At 43.8% G+C, this 22,896-nt stretch overlaps 1 protein-coding gene across 2 annotated transcripts in view; it reads right to left on the bottom strand.

The window, feature by feature from the left end:
• The window catches only part of PAPPA (pappalysin 1), a 243,954-nt gene that overhangs the window by 193,320 nt on the left and 27,738 nt on the right, over positions 1-22,896 (bottom strand). For both annotated transcript variants that reach the window (XM_075905988.2, XM_075905990.2), the window contains exon 3: positions 13,915-14,983. In XM_075905988.2, coding sequence (XP_075762103.2) covers positions 13,915-14,983 — 1,069 coding nt within the window. The remainder of the gene's footprint in view (positions 1-13,914; positions 14,984-22,896) is intronic.

Genomic DNA, 22,896 nt, shown 5'->3' with positions numbered 1-22,896 from the left:
GTCAAATGGATCTGCTAATGTAAAGATCAGGAAGCAAGCATCAGCCGTCCTGCTAAAGCTGATTGTGGACCCCAGCTACAGCTCAATGACCCCAGATGAAGCTGATTCCCTGGGGGGTGCATTTCCTGAAACCTCACAAAATTGGACAGGCAGCTTATGAAAGATGTAGTAATGTTCCTACATGTCATGGAAAACTATAGGACACTGTATGTACATACTTCATGCCAGTCCTCAGATGTGACAGTTGAAAATTGCCCCTTTTCAGCACCAAGGAACTTATATTTAATGACCTGCCTTAATTGTTTACAATTGCAGACCTTGAGAGAAGGGTGAGCCCAACAATCTGACAGGACTGGAGGGTAATAGTTCCATGCCTCACTTTTGGCAAATGTGGGAATGCGTATGAATGGAAAGGCATAAGGTCGACTGGATTATGGCTACCCCCACTGTCTGGCTGTTAACCTTGTCATGACACATGCCAATTGTATCATAGTACAACTTGATTGCCATATAGCAACCACATATCAAGTGTGTCACAGTGATTCCCTTTGCAAGCCAACATTTAACATGTCACTAAATGACAACCTCCTACCTTCTACAGAACCTAAGCTTTTTGTGACTGTAAATCTGACTTTTGATGATTCAAGCAAAAGCTTTATCTGGTCATTCTTTGGCCTATACTACATTAGATCCCCAATTTTACAAAACTGGGATTTATAAGACTCGTTTTAATCTGATCTGTCTTCAAAACCTACCTCTGAGACACAGTGAGTTCCTTCAATGTTCAAATCGCAGTTTAATACACTATTGAGAACTAGCCTAGGTTGCCCCTCATTTATCTAGACAGACCTAACTGAGAAAAATTTAGAACCCCAGAGACCCTCAGGCAAAATGGGAGAGATAGCCAATGCATCTGCTGGACTGGAGCATTTGGCGTTATGTTTGGTGTAGTGTGCTGCTTTGCACTGGCTGCTGTCTTCCCTACTCTAGAAGTGACTTCTCTGTCAGTGCTGCTAGACAGATCTAGAGCCTGATTCAAAGTCTATTGAAGTCAATTGGAGTCTGTTTATTAATGTCAGTGGGCTCTGGAGCAGGTGCTTGTTGAAAGCCTATTCTTTGGGATCCCAGCCTGGATGGACAGTATAACACACAGACATGCACAAGGGTAAGTATTTTTTCAATGAAAATGGTAAAATGAACATTAAAGAATAGGAAGTCTAGATGAAGGGCCTAATCCTGCTAGGTGCTGGGTGCCTGCTAACAGTTGATGAGTATCTTCAACTCTCTCAGAAGTCAGTGGGAGTTGCATGCCCTGCACTTGACAGAATGAAAACCTAACTGTACGCAATTCCTATGTGCAGATGAAATAAAAATGCTTCACCCAAAATACTGAGCCAAAGCCTAACTTGACCTTCCCCGATGCTACAAAAAAAGCCATGTAACATGCTCCTTTACTTTTTCCCCAGGTTTGCCTACACCACTCGATCACAGTTCCTCGTGGTATCGAAAGTAGTAACATGGCAGGTTACAAGGAAAGGTGTTCTTAGAGTATTCCAAACGTCAATGGAAAAACTGAGTGCTGGAGTTTTCCTGTAAGTTTCCCAGACCAGTTGGGAGACCAAGAGAGTGCATATAAGTTTCCCAACTTTGCAGAGCTTAGTTGAAACAAAATAAGCTCTGGCTCATTGAGGGACATGTATTATGCAATGTACTATATTTCTTTATTTACTCTGAATCACTAAGTTAATTTGTCCCTGTCTAATTTCCATGTTACAACAAATACATCCAATATAAGAGCAGTTTTTCAAAGGGGGCAATGGAGAATTAGACACACACTTCCCTTTTAAGGTCAGTGGTGGTTGTGCACATCTCTTTTGTGTCTTTGGAAACAAAAAGGATAAGAAGTTGCAATAGCAGGTCTGTCTCCTGATGGACTTAGCATCTTTATCAGTAGCCTACCACTGTTTAAAATAGAAATTACATTGCCACCTTTGTCCTCTTCATAAGAACATAAGGACGGCCATACTGGGTCAGACCAAAGGTCCATCTAGCCCAGTATCCTGTCTGCCAACAGTGGCCAACACCAGATGCCCCAGAGGGAGGGATCACATCAGATAATCCTCACATGATCCTCCCCTGTCACCCACTTCTGCCTATTCCTTACTAGCCAGTCCTTCCTGGTACACCTGTAAACATGGCTGCCTGGCCAAAAAGCTCACATAATCTTGTCAGGAAAATCTGAGATGGAAAAAAATTGCTAACCTTCTAATTTGTGCCATATTAATGTACAATTCTCCACATATGTCTTCCAATCTAAATTTAAATGTCTCAAGGGATGGAGATTCCAATGCTTCCCTTGAGCAATTATTCCACAGTCTAATACGTCTCCAAAATGTCAACATGTTCTACCCACGTTTTTGTTAACTTTTTTCTCACTACAATTTTGTTCTAAAAGAGACAATTCAGAAATGAATCCATTAGGTCAGAGCAGGTCATTAACAAAGGAGAAAAAATGCTATCACAGTGCAAGGAACAGATTCAACCCTTTTCTCAGCGTTATTTCGCCTGACTTTATCTTTTGGTATAATTTCAACACTGAATTTTCCTGGCATGAATCCCATAGATTCCCTGTTCCTCCCCTCTCCCCAAGCTTTTCAGTGCTCAGTAGTTCTATATTTTGGTAAACTTCTTCTATTAATAGTTGCCCTCTGTGGCTATAAAAAAATACCTCAGTAGTCAAAAGCCAACCCTTGCTTGCTAACAGCTGTGAATGTCTAAATGCACACAAGACCCGACATCACCCAGCAGAGCCCCTTCTTGGCTCCACGTCAGAGCAAACTGATTAAATAAGGCCGTTGCCAACTTGAGAAAACGGAAAAGGAGGCCCCCCATAACAGAGGAGGGAGGGAGAGAGACTGACTCCTGCTCTAGTCTGAGGAAATAGGAGGGTATTTCCATTTGCTCACTGTATTTTTCACTTAAAGTTCTCTCTCCCCTCCCCAACTCCAATAAACTCTTGAGTCTTAGAAATAAAGACAGAACAAAGAGCTGTTCAGAGATGGAGTTGAAAGTGGCAGGTAGAGTTGCAGTTGCAGGTTTTAAAGTCTAATCTCAGTTTTTGTTTGTTTGGTTTAACTGAATTAAATATTTCTGCTACTTCAGTCCTATTACCAGTCCTGGGATAACCCTATGAAGATTTCAACTTGTCAGTTGTGGTCAGTGGTAATAGCCAGTGGTGAAAATGAAAACGATGCTGTTGATTAGGCAGACGAGGACTTGGGGAATTAAAAAAATCTATCTGCATCCTGTAAAGATGATGAAAGAGCTTTTATACATCAGAAGGGGAAGTGTTTGAATTCTTAGAGGATAAAGAAAGTTTCCCATATTTCTGGTATTTCTAATGTATCTCCCTAAATGTAGGTTCTGCTCTAAGTGAGAAGGTGCTTTAGCTATATGTTTGATTAAGAAAGTTCCTATGTTATATTCACTGTCCTGTCCTCAGAGTTTCACTCTGATGCTTGCATGAACCCCAAACCTCAAAGCAAACCATCAGGAATTGCTGAGATTCCGCTATTTACATGTCAAATCCACGTGAAATCTCAAGTGTCACAAGATTTTGAGATGAAACAATATGTCTAACCTGTTAATTTGAAACTTGGCCCAAATTCTCACCCCTTATAACAATCCTGACCTGAATTTCGAGTCAGTTGCAAAACCAACAGCCAGGCAGCTCTGGAAAATTTTCAGATTTCTCTATGAATGCTTCACCTTGCTGAATTCTAGGTATCCAGCTGATGGGAGTGAATTTTTAAAAAAGTATTCAGTACTAGGGAAATGTAATGAAGTTATAGCCCCAGGAGGCAGCAGTCCTTTGTTTACTCATACAACAGGAATGAACCACAAGAAGCATTGGTGTACTGCCGGACTCATCTCTAGGGACCAGAAGGGAGTTCTAGTCCAAGGTCTTTTTGTTGTCTCTGTAACCAAGTGGACCAATTCATTCCAACTGCAAAGGTAGTGTTAAACTGACTATTAAAAACTAGACTGAGATTGTCAGCTGAAAGAAATGAGTTGGACTATCAGCAATGACCATCAATCAGCTCTGTTCAGGATTTAAATCAGTCATTTAAAGTTTCTGTGTCCATTATATACCTCCTGAGCTATCAAAGTCCCTGAACTTTCATTCTTTCAGGTGTCTACTGAGACTGGAGTGGCTACTGGAGCCTGTTAGCCCAATGAGAAAAACATTCCTTAGTCCGTTTTTTCCAAATAGTTGCACTGAGATCAGTTTGGGTCCAAAGAAACTGATTCAATCTCAGTGGCATCCCCCTAGCTGTCACTAATTAAAAGGAAAAGGAAATTAAAGTTGAGAAAAGGCAATTGGGAAGAGTTAAGCACTTGCTTTAAAATTACACATACCAGGAAATTTTTCACTATATTGCAGACATCTCAGCAAGCTAACTGAACACATGTGTCATTTAAGGTACCATGCATTAAATACGGCCATTTATTTTAAGCCATTTATTAGATGGTTATGGCCTTAAAATGGTAATTGTCACATGGAGTTTTTCTAACAGAAGCTGACACGAACCATTTTGGAAGCTCTGAAATGTCTGTTTACACATCCATTATTAAAGAACCTGGAATTACTTGCAAGCAAGCATTTCTTAAGCTAAGGTATTACGTATGGAAATAGGATCCAAATAAAATTATTTCAACTGTGTTTCATCCAAGAATTTGGGGGTTCATACAAACCAGACATACAGAAGGTGTAAACTTGCTTAGATCACAAGTGAAGGAAAGGTTCTTATAAACCCTGCAAAACAAAAATTCTGAGTTTTGTACAAATCTATATGAGCCCTGTGAAGCTACAAATTGCATCCTCTCATGCATCTCTTGGTACACTGGACAGTATGAAATGCTAATGACAATTGTTGTCTCTATTTCAGGTGTGACCATCCCATAGCAATGGCCCTGGATCCTAAACATCACACTTCTCAATAGATCTGGCCCTGCACTTTGAAAAACAGTGACTGTCCCAAACATCATAAATTATTTTTACAACACATCTTTAATAAGTACTTGTTGTAAACACTGCAGCAGCTCTGTGCTACACAGGGATAACACCATCTCATAACAGCCCTTAAAGACTTGTTACAAGGCCTTCATGATAGGCCTTCATGATAGCATTAAAGGAGCCATTACTGTCAAATGCATCAAAAAGCACTTCCAGATTTTTATAGGCATTTCAGTGGGTGCTAGAATGACATATGGACTATTGGGGAGACATCACATGCACTTTAAAGATGATCTCAACAAATAAATACGTGCTTCTTGCATAGAATATAATACCTGTGAAAAGACCACGTATGTCTTTTTTTTTCAAACCAGATGAATAGCTGTTGTCCTATATCTCTGTACGTATTAGACTGCAGCAGATGCCTAGCCATTATTTCTGAACAGGAAAAAGAAATCCCTGCCTTTTCCAACAATGGATTTTGTATTCTGCACCATTTCATATTTTTATTACTAGAGCAAAAAGCTCTTAAAGGGCACTGTTCCAAAAGGGGTGCAGCTGACATAGAGAGGGCCCGATGGAGAGCATACAGCACAGGTTGCAGCTGAAGGGGTGGGTGCCATCATGATGTATAGCTGTGGTTGTGGGAGGAAGGGGACTGCTTCCAGAGAGTCCCATTGGTGGCATGGAGTAGCCCTGCAGCATCTCTGCCTTAGTTTCCCTCTCCTCAGGCCTCCTCAGTAATTTTACGGAGGTTCTTCTCATAGCCAGCCACACTCTGGCTTGGGCTGGTTTAGTGTCATAAACAGTTCCAAAATATAGCTCTCAAAGCCCCAGGGAAAAATCCTCTTTAGAGGGTTTATATAGTCATCCTTCCCCACTCTCCAGGAAGCCCCTCCCAAGCCCTCTTACTTGGAGTCTTCCCTGCCTTGGCAAACCACTCCCAGTCCTACTTCAGTTTGAATCTTTTTTTCCGCAGAAACGTTGGGTCTCCTGCTGGAGGCCTCTTGCTCTCTGCAGGCCTCTTCCAGGCATCTCTGCCTGCAATGTCTCCCTAGGTCTCTGCCCGAAAGAAATGCAGCTCACAAGCGGTGTAAAGCATGTGGTGGTTAGCTAACACATTAATGCTGTAGACTTCCAAAGAGGCCTGGCTGTAAGAAACGTGGTTTTGTAAGAGTGTCCATGAGGGTAGAATGGGGACTCCATGGCTACGTCTAGACTGGCATGATTTTCAGTCTAGACACAGCCCATGTGTTTTGCAAATGCTAAGTATGAATCCCATGTGGGGAAAGGTGTTGGCATAGGCTTTAAAGAATCAGTTAACATTCAAAATAATTCAAATAATAAAGACAAACAACTCTGCTACAAAAGCCTCATACACACAAGCCAAACCCACAGAAATCATGGCCCTAACATGTTGCAATAGGTTGCAGAGAATCAGTTAAGGGTAGCACAGAAGATTCATGTACAGGCTTGACACTATGTTGAAAATGCAAATAAATGGACTTTCAGGGTCACCACAGAAGTTTCCTTTAAATGTAGCAAATAGCGCAGACTTGTTGAAATGGGAGAAGTGGGCTTTAGAACCAGTTACCTCCTATCTGCCCGCAAGATGAAATAGCTATAATATTTTATGACTGTGGGTTTTCTTGACTTAGCCTTGCTGACCAAAACAGGTTAGGCGCCTTTGGGAGTCTGTCATAGAGGCTGCCAGTGATAGGGACTGTAGATTTGGAAGGAGGATTCTGCCATTGGCCTGGGAGGAGAGATCCATGGATAAACATGGGTGACACTGTAGAATTTGAAAAGAAATACCATTGTTGTCTAGGCCATCCTGGTGCAACCAGAAGAGCTTTCACCCTCTTTTTTGGGTCTCATGTATTATTCCGGGTAGCAGTGGTATAGGTGGGAAAGCATGCAGAAAGTCCCTGCTCCAATCTGCTGGCTCTGGATCAGAAGTGATGATTCTTGGTGCTTTCGTTGTTGGCAACCATATCTCTCGTGCAAGTTCATCATTTGCAAAAAGGCACTGAGCCCCTGAATCCATCAGTAACCATTTTTGTTGGTCTTGGTTCAGTCTGCTTGAGAATTCTCCACTCCTGGCAGCTGCAGAGCTATTCAGCGTACTCAGCTATGAACGCACTGCAGCCAAAGCTTTACCGCTTCCTGACACAACATGGGGGAATGAGCTCCAACTTGTTTGTTTACCAAATGCCTGGCGGCGGTGTTGTCTGTTAGTATCTGTATGTGTTCACCAGGAGGGAAGGCCAGAAGGACTGCAATGCCCAATGTGTCGCACAGCATTCCAGAATTCTGATGGATCATCTGAATCCCTGCTGACTGCACAGATCCTGAGTTGGCAAGTCCTAAATATGGACTCCCCAGTGGTGGCTGGAGAGGTCCATAGTGGCTACAGCTGTTGGAACTGGAGGACTGAATGAAATTCCTGCTATTCACTGTCTCCTCCTATCTTGAAAAGTTCTTTAACAGCTCTGCTGGGAGAGTCCATAGATCTTGAAGCTGTCCACATTTGGAGTGTGCACATTCACACTAGCCAGTGTTGCAGAAGTCTCACATGAAGTCTTGCCTGAAGGATCACATGTGGAAGAAGTCACGAGTCTCAGGAAGAAATGGACTGTGAAAAAACTGCTGGCGAAGTAGTGCTAGGAAGATTTCCTTGGCAGAGCCAGCAAACCCTTATTTATGAATGCTGTTTCAGAGTTTGCACATCCTGCACGTATGGAGGAATCACTCCTCTAATAGTCAGGTGTTGCCTATAGCCGAGTTCAATAAATAGTGCACTATAAACATCAGCCATCAGATACACAAAAACATGTACAGGTTGAACCTCTCTAGTCCAACACTCCCTGGCCCGGCAACATCCATGGTCTGGCATGATTTTAGTTAGTCGGTTGTCTGCTTATCATGGGTGTGGCCAAGTTTCCTGCAGTCCCAAAAGTTTGTTTACAGCAACCAGTCATGGTCTCAGTGTTTTGTGGGTCCTCTCACTATTCTGGATCCTGCTCAGGGACTTTGTGGAGGGCAGCCATGCACTGTGTCTCCTCCAACCTCTCAGCCTACTTTCCTGGGCCACTTTTCTGTAGGGCCTCAGCATGCAAGTTTTAGTAGTCAATCGGGAGCTCACATTTACTCCCTGGATCCTGCCCAGCACTTTTCTGTTCAAGTGTCAGCTTTCTTCCATCAGCAAGGCATCCAGTTCTCCATCCTCAAGTTCCACGGAGCAACTAAAGTTGCTCTGCCCTGCAGCCCTTCTTATACGGGCCTTCCCGGCACTGACTGGCTGCTCCTTGTAGCCCCTTTCCTATTGGTTACTTTTCACACAGCTGCCCTTGGGCTTCATTAACCTAAGGCAAGCCAGTGTGAGGCAGATGCTCCATCACATCTGGCAGAGGCTGTCTCCTTTTTTTGAGCATCAGGAAGTAACTTTACTAGAAGAAGCTCTTCTCCTTCAGTTTCTGAGGGACTTCCTCTATGGAGCCCTTTGCCAAGAATTAGTTGTCATCTCTCTGTAGAGTTGTGATGTGAGAAGCATCCTTGAGGAGAGGTAAGACAGAGAGTAGGAAGGTAGACTAATGGAAAATAATTCGATTAGAAGCTATGATGTTTTATAGACTGCACAATATGGTCTCCAGAGGAAGAGGTGGTGGAGATGGTAGAAGAAGTGAAGGATAAGCAGAACTTTGGAACCTTACTCTTGACTTTGATGTCAAACTATCAACCTCCACACTGATGGAGCAGACTGCTTTACAGAGCTTCTGTGGTTTATTCTTGTTTTTCTCTACTGCTTGGCAGAACGGGAGGACTGCTGCCTCTTTCAGTGCTGTGTGTAAGTATGAATGGATGCTGAGAAACCAGGTCTCTGGTATTAGCTGTACATCATGGCTTTCCACCTTGAATGGCAGTGAACTGTATGAGTCCAAGGAAGTTTCCAGTCACCCTTGTGGCTTTGAATTTCATCTGTCTTTTGCCATGAAGGGGAAGATTTCCATCTGTCCTTGAGAGTCTGTGATGAGGCCTCATGTGCAAAGCCATGAGTTCCTGCAAATAGTGCTTCTGTTGGCTACTGTACTAGCACAAGAATCTGATACACCACATGCCATATGAAGGGCATGATGTGCAGGGATTCTAGAATCTGTTTGCAATGGGAAAATGTGGGAAAACACAGAATTTGCACTTGTATAGGGAATCATTTTCACGTTTTGTGAAAAAATAAATATACACCATAAAACCCCATTCATCCGAGTTTCATTATCCTGCTATCAGTATTAACCCAACCAACCATGCGGAGGTTCAGTTAATATGGAAAGCTGAACAATGGAGGCTCAGAGAAATGGGGTTCTACTGTACATCAATAAAACATCGTGTTCATCTGATATCTATATATACTGTGGGTAGGGAAACTAAAGTTCAGCATTTCATTTTAATTGTGGAAAACCAGAAGTTTAATTTTTTTTTAATTGGAGAAATTTGCTTTTTATCATGGAAAAGTAGGATCCCTGATGATACCCTATGATTTTATTCAGCAGCCTGATCCTTCACTGAAAGATAGGAATTCTGGGTTCCCAGAAGTCATACTGGTAGAGTGCCATCCCTGCCTAGTAACTTATGATGTGCACATCCTTATGATGTGCACATCCCTGCCTAGTAACTTATGATGTGCACATCCTAAGACCATATGTTTTCCTGTCAAGGGCACCTTTCCTGTCCCTAAGGCCAGAGTGGGTGGATGCAGCATCTGTTGACTCTTCCAGATCTTCACCAATAACCAATGAGTTAAACCAACGAGTGGATGGCGAACAAAATATATGAAGTACTATGATGGGACTGGGAACTTCCTGTCCCCTTATGGTGAAAGTGCTGAAAAAGATAACCATAAGGAAGATTTCTTTGGCTGGGTCAATCAACACCCTTAGCTAGAAAGATGAAAGGAGCCAGCTCAGTCTCATCGCATGGGGGACTGAAAGGAGCTGTTCAGAGGCATGCAGGAGATCCTATATGGCTGTCTAATATAGATGATGTTGAGGTTGGACGAGGAATATAAATCACCAAATCTGGAGACTTTTGTGGACAAAGAAGCTGAGGCCTCCCCTTAGACACACTGCTGAGGAATCACCATGTGACCGGTGCCATTTTCTTTTCTCTTTGGAGCCCTCAGTAGAGTCAGACTTGTTTCCTTTTCCTCAGCTTCTTATGTGATGGTTGAACATTGACAGTTTTTTACTTCAGAGCAATGGTGAAGGAACCTGTCTCAAAGGATGGTACTGAGGGGAGTAATAAGGCCAAGCACCAAGGGGTTACGCCTCATCCATTCCATTGATCAGGGCTTCAGTGCCAGGGTGGCTCATTGAAAACTGTATCATCAGCTTGAATCCCTGATTGCAAGTTATATGCTGAAAGAGCCTCATTGATCAAGTATACCTGTAGTCCCTAATGGCTGGTTTTGATGCAGTCTGAGTGAGAATGCCCAACAGATGGAGCACTGTGATTTGGTGTGAGCCTATTCTGTGTGCATCAAACTCTCATGCTAGAGTCTGGATAGAAATGTACACAGATGACATTTCACTAAGCCCTTCTTAGACTCAATGCTGGCCATCAACGAGTGTGTGGCCATCTCAAACCAGTGCTGAGACACTGTTATTTTTTTTCTCTTTCTGATGAGCTAAGATAAATTATAGTGTTTATCAATTGTGGGTATCTGCTAAGCAGATACAACACAAAGAACATGCTAGGGCTTATGATTGTGGAGAAGAATGACCACGGGCAATTAGGGGCTACACAGTCTTAAATACGCTGGGACCCTGAAGTCACTAGGGGGCGCTCATACATAAGACCATTAGAATGGCCATATTGGGTGAAACCAAAGGTCCATCTATCTCAATATCCTGTCTACCGACAGCAGCCAATGTGAAATGCCTCAGAGGGAGTGAATAGAACAGATAATCACCAAGTGATACCTCTCCTGTCATCCATTTCCAGCCTCTGTCAAACAGAGGCTAGGGACACCATTCCTATCCATCCTGGCTAATAAGTATTGATGGACTTAACCTCCATTAATTTATCTGTTTGGGGTTTTTTTTTGAACCCTGTTAAAGTCCTGGTCTTCACAACATCCTCTGGCAAGGAGTTCCACAGGTTGACTGTGCACTGCATAAAGTAAAACTTCCTTCGTTTGTTTTAAATCTGTTTACTATTAATTTCATTTAGTGACCCCTTGTTCTTATGTTATGGGAATAAGTAAATAACTTTTCCTTATTCACTTTCTCCATACCTGTCATAATTTTACAGACCTCTATCATATCCCCCTCAGTGTCCTCTTTTCTAAGCTGAAAAGTCCCAGTCTTCTTAAATTTCTCTTCATATGGCACCCGTTCCAAACCCGTAATCATTTTTATTGTTCTTTTCTGAACCTTTTCCGTTGCCCATATATCTTTGCTGAGATGAGGTGACCACATCTGTATGCAGTATTCAAGATGTGGATGTGCCATGGAGTTATATAGAGGCAATGATTCCTAATATTCGGTTTGCTTTTTTAACTGCCGCTGCACATTGAGTGAATGTTTTCAGAGAACTATCCACAATGACTCCAAGATCTCTCTCTTGAGTGGTAATAGCTAAATTAGTCCCCATCATTTTGTACGTATAGTTGGGATTATTTTTTCCAATGTGAATTACTTTTCATTTATCAACATTAAAGTTCATTTGCCATTTTGTTGCCCAATCACCTAGTTATGTGAGATCCTTTTGAAGCTCTTCACAGTCTGCTTTCGTCTTAACTATCTTGAGCAGGTTAGTACAGCTTCCGAAGATATTCCATGAGCATGATGTCGGGGGCACCAAATCCACAAATGACAACACACAAAGGTACCCGAAAAAGAATAGAGTTGCACATGAAAAAATGTGTCTTTTGTCCATGAAACTGTGTATTTTATGAATGACATTCGATTTACTTGAACTTCCACAAGGTTTTTTTTTTTTTGCACAACTTCAGGTAGATAATTTGGACAATTTGGCCCTTAAAGTTTCTGAATGCTAAGGAAGAATCTTAAATATGTCATGTGATTTAAAATGAATAAATAAATAATAATACCCAGTTTTTATATAGTGATTTGCATTAGTTGATAACAGAGCAGTTTACAAAAGAGGTTAATATTCCCACTTTACAGATGAAGAAACTGAGTCAAGTTTTTATTTTTTTTGTTGTATTTAAAAGTTTTGTGCATGTGTTTTCTGCTGCATAAATTCAACGAGTAATATCAGATTATAAAGCACATTTAAAAATTACCTTAGCTTACTTTAGCTATTGATAAAACCATGGGTTATAAAAACTGAAGATTAAAACATATTACATTTCTCTGATATTGTTTGTTTAGATACATTTTTCTCTGGGCAATGAAACTGGCCAGTATCCTTTTTTTTTGCATTTTTTTTATAATTGGTGTTTAATCCATTTAACTGTCTGACTCGCCTGCACTATCGCAAGGCTGCAGTGTTTGGGCCAACCTGCAAAGTCATTTTTTTAACAGTACCATTGGAATTATATAAAAAGAAGTATTTTTAAAATGTTTTGTGAATTTGGAGGCCAAACTGATCGGACAGTGTCCTTTTAAAACCTCTGTGCTAAAAATATTCAGGAGATGCCTTGAGCCAACACAGTATAGGGAATTCTCTTACAGCTGACATTTTCCTTCTTACTGCTCTGTGGTGATGGTAACACAGGGTGTTCTGAGCCCTGTGTGTTTTCTCCCATAACCCTGTGAGCGGCAACATTAAGCCATAACAATGAGTGCAAAGAACAGAATTTACTCTCTACCTTCTATTAGAGATAGGTTTAAGTCAGACCATAATGTGTTTAAACCATAGATTGAGTTTACACAAGGGTCTGACTCTACTCTCATGTGTACTGGTGTAAATTAGGAACATTTCCACTGGAGTTACTGGAGTTTAACTGGTATCAAACTAGCATAAATGATTTGAGATTGAGACCCCCGGTTACAAGATAAAAAATTGCATTTATGTATACATGTAGACCCTTTCCTTGAAGGATCTCAGACTGCTTTATGAATCATAAGTAATTAGCCCACACAGCTCCCCTGTCAGGAAGAGAATTGGTAGTGCCCCTATTTTTCAGATGTGTAAACTGAGACAGTTAAGTTACTTGCTTGGAGACACTATGCAGAAGCTGAAAGTCATGATGTTCATAAGAACAGCCATACTGGGTCTGACCAAAGTTCCATCTAGCCTAGTATCTTGTCTTGTGCTGGTGGTCAACACCAAGGGCTTCATAGGGAATGAATACGACAGATAATCAGCAAGGGTTCCATCCTCTGTCACCAAACTTAGTCTCCTCCTCTTTATAACCACTGAATGACATTCCCTCCCTATGCATGCAAAAAGAAAACAGCATGGTCATGACATTAAGGAGCCCTGAATAAACTGTCTCCTTTTTAAAGAAGTCCCAGTAAACTGAAGTCTGCCAAAAAGTATTTAAATCTCTTTCACCTGAAGGGCTCTTCCCTTACCAAATGTGACCTTGACTCATACACACTTAAGGCTTGTGACTAAAAGCAACTATTCAGCTCTCGAACATAGACCTGATCACCTACAGTTTGTGGATTTCCTAGCTGGCCATTTGAATCTTAGACAATCTGATTGTCTGTGGTGAGAGGCCAATTTGGATTTAGTGGCAAGGCAGATCTGAGGACTTGTGCTGAGACAGCTTAAGTGTGCAACAATTATACCCACACACATACACACACACAAGGAAAAATACAAGAGAAGCAATAAATATGGAGGAATGGATAGCTGGCAAGACGGCCATTAGTCTGATGTTCATGGGTATTAGCAGAAATACCTCATTTGTTTAAGAAGTTGCCTACCTGTAAGGAGAATCTGGTTCAAAACATGTCTTGGTTACATCAGTTATCTCCGGGTTACAGCATTCCCCACCATCAAAGTTGTACCTCTCATAGTTACAATCCATGTCACACATGCCGTTCTGCTTCTTCTTGTGGAACAGGGCGTGGCGCACATGCCGGCAGTCCCCCCCATCGTACCCAGTCAGCGTGTGGTTGCACTCTGGATCACAGTTCTCATCTCCGATCTTGCTGATGTCACAATTGGCCAGGATGAGGCGGTGGCGGAGGGATGAGTTCTTCACATCCAGCACTTCCAGCTCCCAGGTGATGTTGTAGAGGCTGAAGGCCTCGTTGAGATGTTGATGCTGAAACTCAATCTGCTGCCGGCTGACGGTGGGGTTCTGATACTTGTCGTCATAGAGGTTCACGACCCGGTAGCGCACCACCTTGTTGTGGCGGAAGCGGGGGAGCTTGTTGTAGCTGGCGATCACCTCCATGTTGTCGCAGACTGTCTGCCCACAGAGAGGAGGATCCAAACTGGTATCTAGCAAGTAACCATGGTGATAGCTGAATTCCATCTGAGGACTGCTGCCATCCTTCATGGGAGACCAGGTTTTTTTCACATTCACTAAACTCTCCTGAAGAACTAGCTGAGGTAGAGGAGTGTCTCGTTCATGATTCACCTGGCCCATGTCCAACAAGATCTCCTTCTGGGACCTGGCCACCCTCCAGAGACTGAAGTGTTCTACGTAACCCCGATAGTTCTGGTTCAGGGCATTTCCTCCCATCATGAGCACTTTACATTTCAGGGTCAGAAGGCTGAAGATGCTGCCCATTTGCTCCCCACTTGTGGCCACCTGGGCTCCGTTCACATAGAGCTTCATCAAGTGCCCATCGTAGGTGGCAGCCAGATGTACCCATTGGTTGGGAAGGTAGCTGCGATGAGTGGCAATGGTGGTGACTTTGCGAGCACGGTCTGTCTTCAGTGAGAAGAAATAGCGGGGGTCTCTATTCCCCTGGTCACTGATGGTGTTAATCCCCAGGACCCATCCTCGGTCACGGGAGGTGTAAGAACATTTGTCATATAATCCTAGGGGCCCCCAAAAAGAAACAGGATTAAATAAAGGTGACAACAGATTATTTGATATATTTACTTTTCTTGCCATTAAAAATATAGAGGGTTGGCGTAGAACAGTGGTATTAAACTACCTGGTTGGCAGGTGGCCATACAAGAGGACTCCGCATGAAAGGTTTAGGACCATCAGAGGCAGGCAGTGTGAATAGGACCCCCGTTGCCTGGCTAAAGACCAGGACTGGTTTGCAATTTCATAGCCATAGAGAGCTGTTCTGTATAGTCCCATAAAACTTCATTTGAGCCACAAATTTGACCTCATTGATTTAAACCCAATAAAATCTCATGAAATGTCAATTGCTAATTCTCTTGTCCTCTCTGCCTCTGCTCCCCAACCCTTGCCCCGTTGGATTTCCCTTTGCAACTAGAAGGAACTTCTCCTGTATGCAAAGTCTAGCAGGACAAAAGAGGACCAAATAACCAAAACCTATGGAGATTAATTTGGGTACTAACTTTTCATAAGGCTTCTTACAAAATCCCAGCCAATGAAAACTGGTGAGAGAAAACTATATACACTTTATATTGAATCTGATGGACAAGTTGTACTCCAGATCTCCTACACATCCAAAGATCAGTATCCATACTGCACCACAATAAAACAGATTCTACTGATCTCTCTCATACACGACACATCCATGCTTCTACTCACCTACACGATTGCCTAGTGTTCAAATAGCTCGTTTTAAATATACAAGAGAAATAGAGGGGAGGGAGAGAAAGCACGCTCTAGAAGTTAGAGGAATGAAGGGGTCTTCCACCCAGAATTACAGGAAGTGGTGAGGAAACAGAGGGGTGGGGAAAATACTTTCCCATGGTGGGAGAGGAATCTGGGAATTAGAGGTCTTAGTTATAGAGTCACAGTGTTAGGGCCAGAAGGCACCAGCAGATTTAACCCTGGAGGTTTTTCGCCTTCCTCTGTAGCATGGGGTACAGATCACAGCAGGAGGATTCTCTGCATCTTGGGGTCTTCAAACTATTTGAAGGCTTCAATATCTGAGGGTATGTCTACACTACAAAGTTAGTTCGAACTAACGGACGTTAGTTCGAACTAACTTTAATAGGTGCTACACTAGCGCTCCGCTAGTTCGAATTTGAATCGAACTAGCGGAGCGCTTAGTTCGAACTAGGTAAACCTCATTTTACGAGGACTAACGCCTAGTTCGAACTAGCTAGTTCGAACTAAGGGCTGTGTAGCCCTTTAGTTCGAACTAGTGGGAGGCTAGCCCTCCCCAGGTTTCCCTGGTAGCCACTCTGGCCAACACCAGGGAAACTCTATTGCCCCCCTCCCGGCCCCGGACCCCTTAAAGGGGCACGGGCTGGCTACGGTGCCCGTGCCAGGTGCAAGCCTGCCAGCACCCAGCTAGCAGACCCTGCACCTGGCACGGCACAGAGCCACCCACCCGATGCCCCCCAGCCCACCCCCTCTTCCCGGGACCAGGCTGGCGGCTCCCGGGAGCTTGCCCTGGACCGCAAGAGGCGGGCACCTTCCTGGGCTAGTGCGGACATCGTGGACCTCGTCCACGATCTCCGCACTAGGCACAGGAAAGTGGCCGGCTAGGGCAGGAGAGCTGCCAGCCTGGCCACCCAGGAGCAGGTGTGCATGAAAATCAAGGGGGTCCACTGAGACCCCCGACACTGAGCCCTGAGCTTACAATGGCCGTACTGGGTCAGACCAAAGGTCCATCTAGCCCAGTAGCCTGTCTGCCAACAGCGGCCAACCCTAGGGACCCTGGAGGGGATGGACCGAAGACAATGACCAAGCCATTTGTCTCGTGCCATCCCTCTCCAGCCTTCCACAAACTTTGGGCAGGGACACCACTCCTACCCTCTGGCTAATAGGACTCCATGGACCCAACCTCCATCACTTTATCTCACTTCCCTTTAAACTCTGTTCTAGTTCTAGCCTTCACAGCCTCCTGCAGCAAGGAGTTCCACAGGTTGAGTATTTGCTTTGTCAAGAACAACTTTCTCTTACTAGTTTGAAGCCTGCTACCCATTCCTTTCCTTTGGTGTCCTCTAGTCCTTCTTTATGGGAACTCAGGAAGAACTTTTCTGAATGCACCCTCTCCACCCAACCCCTGCTTTTAGAGACCTCTATCCTGTCCCCCCTCCGTCTCCTCTTTTCTAAGCTGAACAGTCCCAGTCTCTGTAGCCTTTCTTCATCTGGGACCTGTTCCCAACCCCTGATCATGTTAGTTGCCCTCCCCTCTCCCAGCCTTTCTCTTCCCCTCTCCCACCTCCTTTTCCCAGTCTCCCCGAGTTTTTTTCAATAAAGACAGAGTCAATGTTGGAAGAAACGTTATCTTTATTTTGTACATCAATAAGAAGGGGGGCTAGGGAAGGGTAAGTGGAAGGAGATGAGGGAGGAATGGGGTACGAGCCCCCGATGGGGAGGACTGGGCTGGCTCTGCGGGCTTCTGGGGGTGGAAGCTCTCCTGCAGCCCCCCAATTACTCCCTCTCCGCAGATGGCAGCCTGCGGCAAGTGCAGCCGGGCTGATGGCCGAGTGGTGTGATGTGCCCAGTGTGGGCACTCAGGGCACTCCAAGCCAGAACTTCTTTGCAAGCGGGGCACCCCTTAGAACTGTGTGTCCGGGGTGGGGGTCGGGACCCTTTAAGCGCAGCCCTCGGCTAGCCTGAGACAGCATCTCCATGCTCTAAGTCCTCCTTTTATGCCCTGCCGGCACTGCTTCCGGCCATCCTTAAGCCCTGTTCAGAGTCCACTCAATGTGGACTTACTAGTTCGAACTAGCAAAACGCTAGTTCGAACTAGTTTTTAGTTCTAGATGCGTTAGTTCGAACTAGCTTAGTTCGAATTAACTAATTCGAACTAAGTTAGTTCGAACTAGCGCTGTAGTGTAGACGTACCCTGAGATATAGGTAAGAGGCGGGGGTGAGTGAGATTCTGTGGCCTGTACTGTGCAGGGGGTCAGACTAGATGATCATAATGGTCCCTTCTGACCTTAAAGTCTATGAGTCTATGAGATCATGTAGTATGAGCTCCTGAATATCCCATCACTGGTCGCACCCATCCACTCCCACCTGAAACTCAACAGCAGAAGTTAGATCAAAGTATCTAACTTTGATCTAACACACAGGACTCGACTATGACGTGCCACCAATAGAGACTAGGAAGGACCAAGGTGAACCAGTGCCCAAGGCCTCCACAATGGCAGGGAAATATTTAAGTGAGATAAACCAATGAGCCTGGCAAGTGACCAGCACCCACACATCTAAGAGGAAGGTGTGAAAAACAACCAGGGAAAATTCCTTCCCAACACTACACATGGCCATCAGTTAGATCCAGAACACGTGAGCAAGAACCAGTCAGGCAAGTGCCTGTGAAGAGGCATGCTCGATGCCACCTCACAACCCTGGCCCTACCCTGTCTCAGAGAAAGCCTCTTCCCAGTGTTGGATGCAAGGACCGGGGAGTGAAAGAATACAGGTTTCTGCTTCTTAGCTCTTAATAGTAGACACCTTGACTGAAAAAAAAGTAAGGACTTCAGTATCAAATGGCATTCTAGCCCCAATGCATAAAAATGATCTCTCTCCCACCCACTGCTACCAGAAAGTCCGACTAGAAACCATAAATCTTTGACAGCTCTATCTCCATGCAAAGACTAAATATCCCTCTACGTCACCTCTGCACCCTAACCCTCCTAGCACCATCACCACCACCGTCAGTTGCTTCTGACTCCGAACAAGTTGCTCAACAGCCATCTGTTAACAATCACTCATTAACAGTGTGGTCTTGTCTAATATCAACAGAGCAAAGGTTACAGGAGTATTCACTGTATTTTCCCTCCCCCCCACTTCTTTCACCCACCTTTCCCTTGTGCTCTCCCCTCCAAAAAAATCCTCTGATGGGAAGCTCAAAAAATTTTAAACAGGCCTTTTTTCTGCACAATGTTATTTTGCCAGGGGCTCTGAGCTCCCCCTTTTCCTGTTTCCTTTGGAAGAGAGATCCCAGGGTTAGGAAGGTAATGTGTTTATTCATCTGTAGGGCGCACTCAGTTCAAAACCTTTACAAGACCAGCTTCAAGCTTATAGTGCCACTTCTGATCACGAGAGGGAGAGAGAGAGAGAAGGAAAACAAGTAGGTTTAAAAATTACATTTTCCAGTCAGGCTAAGATGAATGTTTACCCAGGAAATGAATACTATCAAAGCTGCCAATGATGTTTTGGTGTCAGAGCTCCCAGGTTGCTTTATTTCTTTACTATATATATGTGTGTGCGTGCGCACATGCACACACGTGTGTGCTTACACACACACACACACACACACACACATTCTTTTTTCAGATCTTCTGCACTTTCTTTTACTTACAGTGGAAGTACCATGTAATGATGTTGGGCAAGTAATGTAGTACATGAGGAGAATGCAGGACAGATAAGTTTTGTCCACCTCAGGAGTTCTTGGGACTAGAAATCCAGAATGCATCCCTCCACTCCAGTGCGGGATATGGGGTGCGTAAGGGTACAGGGACAGTTCCTCCCAGTTTGAAGAGAAATCTGGGGGTTAGAGAGGTACAAGGCACACCTTTCTTATAATAAAATATAGACTTTTATGGGGGCTTGATAGGGGAACATTTAAGAAGCTGCACTCAATGGTACAGTGTCCATATCTGCTGAAACTGCATCACTCATGAACAAGGAGACAAACTGTTGCTTCGAGTTACCTGGTTATAACTGCTAGAACTGTATTGTTTGTTGCTCCGCCCTGACTTAGGGCCAGGGCTGTAGCCGTGTGTACTTGCTGCCCTGCCTGTACCAAAGCTTAGGCTACCAAACTCTTGAACGGACTGTGTTTGCCTGCTGCCCAGCAGGAAACCAGGCCTGGGCTACTGAACTTGCGAGCAGCCTGTTTGTTTCTTATCCTGCCCTGAACCAGGGCTCGGGCTTTTGGGCTCTGAACTGTTTACCTAACACCCACTCTGAAGCAAGACTGGGCTCGGAACTGTTTGCCTCTTGCTCCGCCCTGAACCTGGGACGGGGTACTGGACTATCACTTGGCGTCTTTTGTTGTTGTCGCCTGAGACCTGGTCGTGGATTATTGACTTGGGGGTTTGTTTTAAGTGCCCACAGCAGCGGGGTGGAATGGCCGCCCACTGACCCGGAGGTGGAGAAGCCCTCCAGGAGACTAACTGGCTTCTGTCACAAATACTGTAAGGCTGTGTCTAGACTGCATCCCTTTTCCGTAAAAGGGATGCAAATTAGACACATCGCAATTGCAAATGAAGCGGGGATTTAAATCCCCCTCGCTTCATTTGCATAAACATGGCTGCCACTTTTTTCTGTCTCGGAGCTTTGCCGGAAACAGTGCCAGTCTAGACGGGGATCTTTCGGAAAATAAAGCCTTTTCCGAAAGATCCCTTATTCCTCTTAAAATAAGGAATAAGGGATCTTTCGGAAAAGGTTTTATTTTCCGAAAGATCCCCATCTAGACTGGTGCTTTTTTCCGGCAAAGCTCCGAGCCGGAAAAAAGCGGCAGCCATGTTTATGCAAATGAAGCGGGGGGATTTAAATCCCCGCTTCATTTGCAATTGCGATGTGTCTAATTTGCATCCCTTTTACGGAAAATATATATATATCCCACTTCCATGCAGAACACTTAAAATGCTGTGGGATTTTGGGTAAATGACTGTTTCTGTAGCCTTGGTCTTTATTTCTGAAATAGAACATTTTCATTAAGTGCGGGGATTTCAAATCCAAGCAACTTTGGCTCTCAGATGAGTGATATCCCTTAAAACTAGGCACATTTGAGAGGAACGTTAGGATGGATTCTTCTTAAGCATAATAAACCATCTTCCTCTTGCTCCTATGTGCTGCATGGGGCTCACAACTCACCTCAGTCAAACAGATGGCACTGCTGCAGTAATACTCCAAAACCGTAGCAAGTCTCCTTCCTTTGTGCAATTGACTCTGATCTGATGCCACATGCTTGAGTTTGACTCAAACAGTGACTTTCAGTTCAGCCAAAGGAGGATGCAGTGCTAGTAATGGCGACACCAATGTCCCAGCCTGTCTGGAGGTTTCAGAGATGGAACCGTTTAATATTCTGATTCCTTATGTTCTCTGGTTCAAGGTAAAGGCCAATTAGCCAACCCAAATGACCATCTCCCTCATGAAGTTTTCCTTTCTCAAGCATTTACCATGGTAGGCATCCAACCATAGCTATAAGAGTATAGAGAACATGTTCCATTCCAAGACATATTAGCTTTATGTACATACAGAATATTTGTGTGCTGTTTTTTTAAGAGGGAGGAAGGACAGGGGAAAGGGCAGAAAGTCCTACAACAGATGGAAGTAACAAAATTATCAAAATATAGATATTTATCATGCTCACCCCCAACAACGTAGGAAAGGGCTCTGGAATAGGGAGGTGTGAAGTAATTGCCACACATGCAGAAAACTTCAATATCTGAGAGTGTCACAGTTTATTTTGATTTGATCAAATGAGTCCATTGACGTGAGTTACTGTGTAGAAGCAATTAAAAACATTTGGAGCCCAAAACACCCCTTTGTGCCCCTAAACTCAAGTCAGTTTTTGAGCAAAATGTCTAAAATTTAAAATATGTAAATGTTCTCAGGACCAATTTTCACATCTTCTTCTTACTATTACTATTATTAATGATCTGTATTGTGGTTGTGCCTTTGAGATCCAGCCATGGCACTGTACAAAAACAGAACAAAAAGACAGTCTTTGCTGAAAGAACCACTAAAGCCCTTTCCCACTGCTCTGGTACAGTAGATTTTCACGCTCCCCTTTAAGTCCCTTTACACTTCAAGAGTAATGTAAAGGGCCCTCAGAGTACAGGAAAATCAGGCCAATGATGTTGCAGATGACTCAATGCAACACCAATATTTGCTCAGTTTTCACACGGCAGCACTTCGGAATTCCACTTCACTTTTGCTTGTCTCGAATTGATAGAAAGGGCCGGATGGCATGTTGGTTGAGATGAGTACTGTCAGTGTTAGCAACTCACAAGTCTCATGGCATCTGTTGCTTTCTTATAGCCCCAGCTGTTGGAGTCGGGGGATTAGGTCAGAGTCTCAGCTTTTACTGAAGAAGAAAAGAACATTTTCACCCTTGTGTTTGCAGAGGAAACTTGAAAATATAAGCCCTAATGACCCCAAACCCAGCAAGTAAATAAGAATAACCTGAAGTCTTGTTTTAGGGTTTTTTTTTTTTTTTTAAATCTCATGATTTTTAAGCCGAGCTCACGGGCTGTGTCTAGACTGGCAAGTTTTTCCGCAAAATCATCTGCTTTTGCGGAAAAACTTGACAGCTATATACGCTGGCCGCTTGAATTTCCGCAAAAGCACTGACTTCCTACTGTAAGAAATCAGTGCTTTTTGCGGAAATACTATGCTGCTCCCGTTCGGGCAAAAGTCCTTTTTGCGCAAAACTTTTGTGCAAAAAGGACAGTGTAGACAGCTGAGATTTGTTTTCTGCAAAAAAGCCCCGATTGCAAAAATGGCGATTGGGGCTTTTTTGTGGAAAAGCGCGTCTAGATTGGCCACGGACGCTATTCCGCAAAAAGTGCTTTTGCGGAAAAGCGTCCGTGCCAATCTAGACGCTCTGTACCGAAAATGCTTTTAACAGAAAACTTTTCCGTTAAAAGCATTTGTGGAAAATCATGCCAGTCTAGACGTAGCCCATGTTTGGACCTTTACCCATGATTGCTATAGGATACCTATGCGGGTTTCCACTGATCCCTTCCAGGGACCATGCACAAGTCCTATATACCACTTAAATCCCACTTTGTTTTAATGGATTAAATGGAATTGAAATGGTGCATTACCTTTGTGCTGGTCCTTTGCTGGGGAGAATTTTGCACTGTGCATATAATATATGGCATCGGTTGCTT

Source organism: Pelodiscus sinensis, chromosome 23 (assembly GCF_052426305.1).
Source record: "Pelodiscus sinensis isolate ZL-2025 chromosome 23, ASM5242630v1, whole genome shotgun sequence".
In the NCBI taxonomy this organism is placed as follows: domain Eukaryota; kingdom Metazoa; phylum Chordata; order Testudines; family Trionychidae; genus Pelodiscus; species Pelodiscus sinensis.
The sequence above is the reverse complement of the archived record's forward strand: the minus strand, read 5'-3'. Positions and strand labels throughout refer to the sequence as shown.